Genomic DNA, 11,466 nt, shown 5'->3' with positions numbered 1-11,466 from the left:
ATTAAATTTTACAATCTCCCTATTAAATCTGTTAAAACCTATATTTAATAAATATTATTTCCCGTGATTATCAATATATCATTTAAAGCTTATTAATCGTATTTCATATTAATGCTTGGGTTTACATTAATATTTTATATATATTAATTATTAGTATTTACAATTATATAAGACTCATTTTCAATATTTAAAATAAAATCATCTTATAAAATTACACTTAGAGGAGTATTTACAGAATAATTATGGCCTTCTTTCGATTAAAATTTTATTATTCCATATTAGTAATAATGGACGAATTCAAACTAAAGTTCTTGGATTAATTTATTTTAGTCTATGGGAAATAAACGACCTGGTAAATTTATAAAATAACCTTTGTGATCGAATTGCAATCTTAATACATTGGCTTTTATTTTTGGTTTTTATTTTAGTGTTATTTTTTTAAGTGTTTACTTATTTTTTATGATGAATAATAATATCTATTGAATATTTTTTTTAGCATTATTTTGATTGTAATATAAAATATTATTATTTTTTTAAATAAAAAATAAAAGAAATTTTTTTTTTTTTATTTTATTTTAATTTAATTTTTTTTTTGTATTTAATTTTTCTATTAATATTGTAATAATACGTTATTTTTTTTTAAATAAAAAGAAAAAATGAATAATTTATTTTGGAAAAAGCAAGATTTCAAAAACAAAGAAGATTTCCCAGCAATAGAAGAAGGAGTTTCATTAGATTATTAAATCGATAAAAACAAATATATATATTTTGGTGGAATAAAATAAATAGATATTAGGAAAGATGACAAGTTGATAGACAGTTTTTTTAATTTTTTAAAAATAAAATAAAAATCAATAAATAAATTACATAATAAAATAAAAAATAGAATAAATACAGTCTATAAATTCAAAAACAAGTTTAAACCAACTATAATCTTTAACTTAATCTGAAAATGATTATTTACCGAATCCAATAACATAAAACGACACTATATATTATTTCGACCCATGTATTTATTTATTTATCATTTTAAAAAAATAAAAACTAATTTATCATTTTAAAAAAATAAAAACTAGAAACACAATAATGGAAAAAAGAATAATGTTCTGGTAAAACGCCTTTAAAACGAATACATCACCATAGTTGGTATGAGTCTCCTAATTTGTTTGTATATGGAGGTTTATCAGCTGAAAAAACAATACTAAACGATATGTACGCATTAAATTGTGAAACTTTAGTTTGGAAAAGATTTTTTTGGTTAAATGGACCTTCTCCTAAAATATATTCCTAATTAATTAATATGGGCGATAAAAATATGTAATAGGAGGCGCTTCCATGCCAGAGAATCTCCTTTCTAGTTAAATTTGGAGTTTTTCTTTAGATAATGTTTAATGGGAAAGTAGTACAAATGAACTTTCTGGTTTATAATGGGAAAAAATGATTTAATTGTAAAAAATATAATATTAAAAAAAAAAAACTATAAAAAAAAAAGGATAATTAATTTTTTTTTCCCACTAAAGCTCACAGTGCAATTAAAATTTCAGATACTCAAATATTTGTATTTGGAGGTTTTAATTAAAAAAAGTAATGTACAGATACTTCCATAATAATAAATGTAGAAACTCGAAAAGTATCATTATATGAAACTAGAGGGTAAAAACCTAATCCTAGAGCATTGCACGTAAATTATATATATAAATAATAGAAAAATGAATAATATTTATATATATAGAAAATGCTTCCAATAAAAGAAAATGTAGTGTGTCTTTTTGGAGGAATAAGTTGTCCTGAAGATGCTATAAAAAGCTTAACAGCTACATATTTGAATGATTTTTATATTTTAAATTTAAATGAAGGCTATTGGTCTCGTCCAAATGCAGGTGGATATGTTCCAGCTCCTAGGTATTCGATCTCTATTGCATCTAATTAGAGTGAAGTTTAGGGGGAAATAATATTATTAGGAGGTAGGACTTTAGAAAGCATAGGGGATAATAATATATATATATTAACTGAGGTGGATGCTTTTGAGGACGAAATATGGGGTTTGAAGTGCAAAGAAAAAAATTAATATGAAGCTTTTAAAGAACTTATAAAGAAAAATAAATAGGCTACAAATATTTCATTAATTAATTTGGAGTTTAATGAAGCTGAAAAATATATTTTCGAGTAAAAAAAAAGAATAAGTGATTTGGAAATTGTATACAAAAATCTAAAAAAACAAAACAAAGAATCTGTAGAAAATTAATAAAAATATTCTGAAAAAATAATTAATCTAGATAAGGAATTAATATAGCAAATTGATATGTTAAATATAGAAATTGAATAAAAAAAATAAAGAAATAATTAAAATTAATTTTTATTAGGAAAAGTTACTATACTTTTAGCTTAGGAGAGGAAAAAAAGAAAAATTCTTTAATAGAAATAAACTATAATATAAGAAAATTTTAAAAAAACAGAAAATTTGCTAAACACATTAGATTAAGTTTATTGTAAAGGAGAAAAAGGTAGTTTTGTTTAAGGATTCTATATATATATATATATATTTATATTATTTTTTTAGAATATATTTATTATTTTTTTGCTTAATTATTTAATTAATGATAATTAAATTAAAAGATTATTAGATATATAAATTTGTTAAATATATTAAAATTATATTATATGCAATTATGTATATAATTTATTATATAAATTTAATATATATTTATATTTTTATATTCAAATCTTATTTTTTTATATTTTATATATTTTGAATAGATAATATATTATCTGGAATAGTTAATAATGAATTAATTAACAAAATTGATTAATTAAGAGATTAAACAAAGATATGTATTAGTTAGTTTAAGGATAGTTTAGATATATAATAATAAAAATTAAATAAAAATAAAAAAGAAATAAAATCATAAGTAAATTAAAAAATATATTTATTTTTATTAAATTTAATTATTAATTATTTTAAAAGAAAGAATCTTTAAAAAATTAAATAAATGTTAATGAAGAATGGAAAAAGCTTCTTTCAAATGACGAAAAGGCAATTTTAAATAAACAAGAAAAAAAATGAAAAAAAAAAAAATATATATATATATAATTATTTTATTACAACAATAAAAAATTTAAAATTATTAAGAAATAATATTAATAAAAATATATTTAATAATAATTTTTATATATATTAATATATATATATATATATATGCATACATTTATTTATTATATTATTATTTACAAAAAATAATAAACAATAAATTAATACATTTTTCATTTTCCGCTTGCGAAATTTTTCCCAGCCTATACAAAAGTTTACCTTAACTAATCATGTTTTAAAATAATATCAATTGGAATCATATTAAGTACCCCTTTAGTCATCCATATTCTATTAATAAGCTTTCCTATATAAGGTATCCATATGAAAACATAAACAATTACCAATAAAAATACAAAAATTGCAAAAATTATAATATTTATTATATTTTTCTAATTTAAATATCTCTTTGTTTTTTCATCATATAACAAATTCATTTAATCTATCACTTTAATAATATATTCCATAATTGTATTAATTTCAATAAAAGTTTATTTATTGAGTCCTTCTATTTAACATTTATTATTATTCTTCTTCTCTTTTATTTATTAATATTAAGAAATATAAGTCTTTATTTATTCCCCACTAACTTAAATTTAAGAAATTATTCTTTATAAGCTTTTATTTAAAGTTTAGTCTTATAGATTACACTAATATTCAGCTTTGCATACATTTTGGAACATTATTTAATCAAATTAGTTTATATAAGAGTCATATTAAGATGGAAATTAATATTTATATGTACTAATGATATAATTTTCATTTTCAGTAATATATTATTAGTATTAATCTTATAAAATTATATTACCAAAATCTTTTATTAAATTACAATTTACGATTGATTCTTATAAAAAAATTTAATAGTATTTTAATAAATATGGCCTTTTTCTTATATATTTACTATGGGAAAATATCGCATTTAAATTTTTCTAAAAAACATTTTCAAAACTAGTATAAATTATAACAAAATAACCAATTAAAATTAGTGAAAAAAATGAAAAATATAATATTGTTATATTTCTAAAATAAATATAAATATTTTTTTATTTTTTTATATATACTTATTATGATCTTTTGAAATGAGATTTTTTTTTATCGGATTTTCCACTTCGTCTATTTAAAGATTATTTTCTTCGATTTTTTCTAAAGGTTTAATATTTTTTATCTCATTTTGTATTTAAAATTTATTTTTTTACAAAAAATTGACTTCTTATGCACTTGATTTGTCTAATATTGACATGTTGTTAGCATTTTTATTCTAAAGAAAAGTTTAATCTGGCATTTCTAGATTTTATTAAACCTATTTATTCTAAATTTCTTCATTACTTTTTTATTATATAAACATATTATGCTACTCAGCCTCATCAGGTTTCCTCTCTATATAAATTTTCAAATAAATCTCACATTTTTGTGAAAATGCCTTTATTTCTTCAATTGGAACAATTGAAAAAAATCCCAAAACACACGCATTTGATTTTTAAATCGAAAAAATCATTGGCAAAATAATCATCGAAGAAGCAACCACAAAAAAAATTCCAATAATCATAATAATAAGAAATATTTTACCGAATTTCTATACTTAATCATAATAATAATCAAAATATTCCAAAGCACTTTACTCTGAACCCTATCTTAAAGCATACATTCCGTTAAAATTTATATAGTAGAAATATTATTTAAACTAACTAACTTAATCTTACTAATTTTATTATTATTTTAAGTCTAAATAATTACCATTTGCTATACTTAATGATTGTCCGACGTAAAAACTTAAAGCATCCGTTAAATTTTATTTTAAATTTATTATTCTACCAGTTGTAAGCAATTTCTATTATATATATATAAATAACTTTATATATGTATTTTTATTTTACAGACGATGTTATTTCAGCACTTGATAAATAATCAGGACTGTTTTATTCAATTTCAAGTTTAGATTTTAATACATTAAAAAGAATTTCATTCAATTAATTAATTATATTTTTTAACTTTATGGATAAATAAAATAAATATATTTATTAATAAAATACTTAAGAAGCTAAGTTAATATAAACATTTAATGAAAAATTACTAGAAACAAATAAACTATAATAATAAAAAATATTAACATATATATATTTATATATATATATATATATATATATATATATATATATATATATTTTTTTATATACTTATCTATTATCCACATTTTTCTAATAATAAAATGTACATCAGCTACACTACTAGGCCTCTAGAAAGATTGAAAATTCATATCAAAAGATTTTTAAATTATTTTATGTTATTAATTTTTATAGATTAATTCTGTAATCGTTAAACCCAGTAATGCCAAACAAATTATAAAAGAACTTATTTATAGAATTTTTATAATTTTTGGCATTGATTTTTCAGAAATTCCGCTTTTAATATCCTTTAATTGCCTAATCTCGTCTTAATCTTCTTAATTTAATGTTGATCCTTAATTTTATTAACTCTCATCTTAATTTAAATCCACTTATTCTTCTTCATTTTGATAATTCTCTCCCTATTCGGAGTCATCATTATTATTATTATTATATTTTTCTTAATTATTATCATTATTCCCTAAATGAATATCTTCTTCTTACTAATTTTTATCTTACTCACAAAACTTAACAATATTAATAGTAACATCTTTATAAACAAACTATTCGACTAACCAAATATTAATAAATTAATTTTTATATTTATCTTATATTATTTAAATTGATTTATTATTATCTAAATTACTAATTTATTATAAATTATTATCAATAATGCTTTCTTTTAAACATTAAACATCTTACTATAATAAAGAGCTTTCTTGAGAAATCAAAAAAATCTAATCTATAATTGTCGTGTCTATTTATATTACAGCTCCCTATTAACTTTTCATTTACTCTATTATTTCCGGCTATATAATTTAAGGAAAAATCAAATCTATAGTAAATTAATTACTCATAGGACTATTATTATTAACCAATGAAATTGGTATACCATAATTTTCGTAACATCCTTATGTGATTCCAATTAGAGTTTAGTTTTGTAAATTTTAGTCTACTTTGTATATTAAATATTAAAAAATTGTCTCTTAGTTATCATCATTTCTTATATATGGAGCACAATAAACTTCATTTATTTCTTTAAAAAAACCAACAAATTATAAACCTTCGTCTAAATTAGGAAGAATCTTTATCATTAATATGCATGGAATTAAATAACCATCCTTATTTACAGGAGTAATTAATCTTTCTATACCAATTGCCTTTGGTACTGAAGTATCTATATAATTCTATACTAATCCATCATGTATTTATTATAATAATTTAGGCATTATATGATTTTTTATATTTTGGTCTATAATTTCTTATTTAGGCCATCCTAATATTCTTGTAAAATCTAAATAAAAAAATAAAATATATAATTAATATATTTATAAAAAAAAATATATATAAAATAATATATATATATATATATATATATATTATTTATATATATATATATTTTACCATAATTTGTATTTTAAACATAAAATCGAGTTGATAAATTTGCACTCATTAATAGTATACCAGTATTTGAATTTTCACTATATTTCATATTTTTATTATCAGAAAATTATTTGTTCACTAATTAACTTTTACTTACATAAGCTGCTTTTTCTAAATACTCTTAAGCTTCAAAATCATCATTTATAATCTTTTAATATTTATTATAAAAAATGTTAAAATAAAATTACATCTTTAATAAAATTCCCATAAATCAATAGCGACCTTATATTATTTTATCTAATCTAACATAATTTTTTATAACAAACAAACACTTCTTCTATAGTATAAGTAATCCTATTTCCTATTATTTATAATTTCTCAATATCAGGATTTTCTTCTAATAATTCTCTCCAAAATTCTAAATGCAAATTGACAGATATTTCTATTGATTTCATAAATATAACAAATTAATTCTCATAATGCACAATTCCATTAACATCCACATTTTTATTCTATTCGTTTCTCATATCAGTATCTATTATATCCGTTTCAATTACATTTTTATATCTAAATAAAGCTAATTATTATCTCATTGAAGGTTTATATTATTCAGCTATCATCATTTCTATTAAAGCTTTATATTTTAATTTAAGTTTTTCGTGATATATGTAAGCATTTAAAATATGCAATTAAGCACATTTATTATATTTCTTTAAAATAACATCAATAATGCTTTTTAAAAACATATACCATTTAGCTTATTCTCTATAAATAATATATATATATATATATATATATATATATATATATATATATATTTATATATTTATATATTTATATATTTATATATTTAATAACTATATATTTACACATCTGTTATTCCACTTTTTTTTTAAAAAAAAAATTAATTAAATAGATATAGAAATAACATCTATAATATATTTACTTAGTGACTTCTATTTAAATATCACTATTAATTAAAAATTAACTCGAACAAATATCTTGATTGTACTTACATTTTTACACATGCATTTTAAGTATACCTTAAAGTTAAATAAAAGCATATCTACTATGTCTATTTTCTATTAAATCAATCATGATAAGACAATACTATTTCATATCATCTGAATTTTTAATTTCATCAGGAAAAAGAGTTATAAAATTTTATTTTCTAATTTTAATTATATTAAAAAATAACGCATTAACCAATATATTTCCAAAAATAATATAAAAAATTGTAATATCCTCATTTTCCCCTTCGTAAATCATTAAACCTTACACAAAACCACATAAACTGATCCAAAAAATAAAAATCTCACATATAATTTATAAATAATAAGTATATTTATTACAATAAAGCTACTTACTATATAATTCCAATAATAAAACAACCTAAAAAGCTACAATTATAATTTCAAAATTATATGTAATACTGATTTTATAATCTAAAGCCAAATATACACATAAAAAAAGTTTTTAAATTTATTTTATATATGGAATATTTGTCGGAATAGATGCAAAAGGAATATTACTTAAAGGATTAATTTCATTTAACAATAAAGTAAAAATATAAGAAAAAAATAACTAAATTAAAATACCGATGATAGATAATAATATAAACCCAATTTTATATTCGTTATTGCAATAAATACTACCGAATTTATTTTATAAACAAAATATATTATTTATAAAAATATCATAAAAAGGAAGTGCCTACACTGTTTTTACTAAAATTCCGAAAAAATTTAACAACTTAAAACCATATCCTAATATTCCTAATGATTATCTATTTTATATTATTTTAATTATGTTTTTTTTTTAAAAAAAACCCTTTTTTTCTTCTTGATATGCATATGAAACACACTATAAATAATAATAAAATGGTTAGATTTATGCCAAATGAAAAGTAAACTAATGTTTACATTAAATCGATATTTATTTCATCAATAAGAAATTAAAACTAATTTGCATTTGTGTATATATATATATATAATATAGATAAATAGTTTTTATTACTTATAAATATTTTAAAATTTCTAAAAATTATAAAACTATTCCTCCTTTCCATATAAATTTTAAGCGAGGATGAATTACAAAATATATAATTTATAAAGATTCTATAATAATAAATATTCTAAAAATATATAATGAAATTATATTTTCTTGAATAATATGATTCATAAATGAATAAAAATTTAATTTAAACTCGCTCATTATTTATTCTAATTTGGTCATATCTTAATAAAGTATCTTTTTATTTTAAGTTATCATTTTATCTTTTGATTACTATTATATGAATATATATTTTTTATATATATATATGTTTAGGGTTATTGAAAATACAAAATATTTTTTTTTTATTTATATTTAAAAAAAAATTCAAATAATTTATTTTGTTTTTTTTTAAAAAAAAGAATGAAAATATAATTATAATTATACAAATGCAAATTTGTTATTATTTTATAATAAATTTAAATTTATATAAATTAAAATAATTTATATATATATTAAATTTAATTAATTAGAAAGAAAAAAAAAATTAAATCATTAAATAAATATAAATAAAAGTTAAAATAAAAATATATATTATTAATATATATTATCATTATTTTATATTATGATTTAATAAGTATTCTATCAAGTTTATAGTGACTTTTATATTCAATTATTTAATAAAAATATCAAATATTTATTTATTTATTTTTTAATATAATTTATAAATTTTTTAAGAAATGTTTTTTATTTATAATTTTAAAATTTTTATTAAAAAAAAATAAATTAAATAATTATATGATTCCAGATAATAAATAAAACATAGATTTCATTTAAAAATATAAAAGTTATTTTTTACAATAACCTCATTTTTTGAAATTTTAGATATTTTACCTAATTTTAATACATTTATCAATAAAAATAATAATAATATCATTAAAATAAATACAATTAAAAACAAATGATACAATTTTTTAACCCTTAAAAATATTAACAATATGTCTGTTTTTAATAAATTTGTTTAATAAAGTTATTAACTCATCAAAAATACCAGAAATTTTAGTCGATATATATAATCTTTTAATGAGTATTGGAGTATTATAGTTATACGCATTAAATTCAGACGGGAATTATTTTTCTTTAATATTATCCGATTTTTTATTTTTCAAATAAATAAATGAGAAATAAAAACAATGGGAATAATTAAAATTAGTTTTTATTATTTTTATAGTTAAAATTATATTAATAATCTAATTATCATTTCTATAATAATATTAAGATATACCATTTATAATCCTATATTTTATTTTATATAGCTAATAATTATTCTATATAATAATTAAAAAAAAAGAAATACAACCTTAAAATTTAAACAATAACCTTAAATTTTATAAGTAAATTTAAAGCAAACAGAATATAAATATATTAGCAAACATTAATTTAAAAAGCCCAAATTTAAAAATAGTAAATAGTAATTAAAATATAAATTCGATATAAATAATAAATAATAAAAAAACGGAAAAAATCATAAAATTCAATTAAAATAAACTGATACTAATCTTATAACTTTTAAAAACCCTAAGTTTAAATCTTAAAAAGCATAACAATAGCATATTTTTACTGATTATTAATTATACGAAAATCTAATCCAGAACATAAACGAAGGCATAATATTAATAAACTAAGACCAGAAAATAATATACAATAACATCAAATCATAATAATATATTGGCTTTTCAGAACCAGAAGACATTCTTCTCTAACTAAAACTATTTCCTTTTAATAAAAATATTTTCAATGATTTATTTGAAATAGACGACAATTATGAAAACACTTAGAACGAAAATCCAGTTTAAACTGAAAATAATATATAAAAAACCAAACAAAATATTAATGAATAAACTACTTCATTATTATCCAAATAAGCTTTTATAGATTAAAGTAAATTTGAAACTAATAAATTTAATAGTAGTAATATTAATAATAAAAGTAAAAGTCTAGACGATGCCATATCTTAATAATTTTCCTATAAAAAAAACCATTCAATATTAAACAATGAAGAAAATAATGCATCTTAAATAAATAATCACAATACATCAATGTTTTTATTTAATTTAAAAAGGGATTTAAACCTATATAAAAATAATATAAATGATTAAATGATAAGTTAATATTTATTAATGGAAAATATAACAAATTTAAGCGAATTATTTCCTATTTTTTTAAATTTTAATTTAAGACAATATTATTTTGCACAAACTTCAGTTGTAATGCAAAGGCCTGGAAAAAATATCGAAAAAAAAAACGCTTATGAAATAAAAGATAATGATTTAATATTTCTAATTAAAATTTAAAAAACTTCTTTTATTTTGTAAATTAAAATAAGCTCATATTCTTACGTTTCTTCGCCTAATTCGTCCGAATAATTACTTCTGATTTAAATGTAGGAAATTTCTTAGCTTTTTCTAAGATTATAAAAAGATAATCTCTATCTTTATAAAAATAAAGTTTTATCTTCTGTATCCCATGAGTTAAGAACGCCACTAAATTGTAGCATAAATTTATTAGAAATGGCTAAATAATTGCCTTATATAGACTCTAATATAAAAGAATAGTGGATTTTACCGTCTCTTTATTCAAATTATTTACTTTTGAACATTATCAATGATATACTAGATATGGCTTAAATGAATATGGGCGACTTATAGCTTTTTTTTAATGAATTCTCTCTGTAAGACTTATGTATAGAATGTTTAAAATTAATAAGTATTCAAGCATCTTTAAAAAATATATCATTGTAATTTAATTATGACGAAAAGCTTCCATCGAAAGTTTATTCTGATTAAAATCGAATTAGATAAGTCCTTTTAAATTTATTAAGCAATTCTTTAAAATTTACAGAAA

General features: G+C 18.2%; 2 protein-coding genes across 2 annotated transcripts, besides 13 other annotated features; one reads left to right on the top strand and one right to left on the bottom strand. All coding sequences in view use genetic code 6, as the record gives it.

Annotated features, from left to right (window-relative positions):
• Window positions 1-559: 559 nt before the first annotated feature.
• Window positions 560-605: a microsatellite.
• Window positions 569-612: a microsatellite.
• Window positions 613-1,019: 407 nt separating this feature from the next.
• Window positions 1,020-1,075: a microsatellite.
• Window positions 1,076-1,492: 417 nt separating this feature from the next.
• Window positions 1,493-2,788, top strand: IMG5_180360 (kelch repeat protein; the record flags this gene model as incomplete). The annotated part of the gene is made up of 3 exons (XM_004027553.1): window positions 1,493-1,681; window positions 1,733-2,166; window positions 2,758-2,788. Coding segments are annotated over 3 exons (654 nt in total), but the record flags the coding sequence as incomplete, so codon positions are not given.
• Window positions 2,789-2,863: 75 nt separating this feature from the next.
• Window positions 2,864-2,903: a microsatellite.
• A 627-nt stretch (window positions 2,904-3,530) lies between these two features.
• On the bottom strand, window positions 3,531-8,841 carry IMG5_180350 (PAS domain S-box family protein; the record flags this gene model as incomplete). Its single annotated transcript, XM_004027552.1, has 7 exons — window positions 3,531-4,807; window positions 4,998-5,170; window positions 5,260-6,481; window positions 6,592-6,778; window positions 7,293-7,335; window positions 7,517-8,356; window positions 8,483-8,841. The coding sequence occupies 7 exons, from the start codon at window positions 8,839-8,841 to the stop codon at window positions 3,531-3,533; spliced, it is 4,101 nt and encodes a 1,366-aa protein (XP_004027601.1).
• Window positions 5,194-5,247: a microsatellite.
• Window positions 6,486-6,583: a microsatellite.
• Window positions 6,491-6,567: a microsatellite.
• Window positions 6,528-6,586: a microsatellite.
• Window positions 7,345-7,420: a microsatellite.
• Window positions 7,345-7,438: a microsatellite.
• A 190-nt stretch (window positions 8,842-9,031) lies between the features above and the next one.
• Window positions 9,032-9,089: a microsatellite.
• Window positions 9,034-9,093: a microsatellite.
• Window positions 9,094-9,148: 55 nt separating this feature from the next.
• Window positions 9,149-9,173: a microsatellite.
• Window positions 9,174-11,466: the final 2,293 nt, after the last annotated feature.

Source organism: Ichthyophthirius multifiliis (assembly GCF_000220395.1).
Source record: "Ichthyophthirius multifiliis unplaced genomic scaffold scaff_1120509251316, whole genome shotgun sequence".
NCBI classification, from domain to species: Eukaryota; Ciliophora; class Oligohymenophorea; order Hymenostomatida; genus Ichthyophthirius; species Ichthyophthirius multifiliis.
This window is presented reverse-complemented; position numbering and strand designations above follow the sequence as displayed.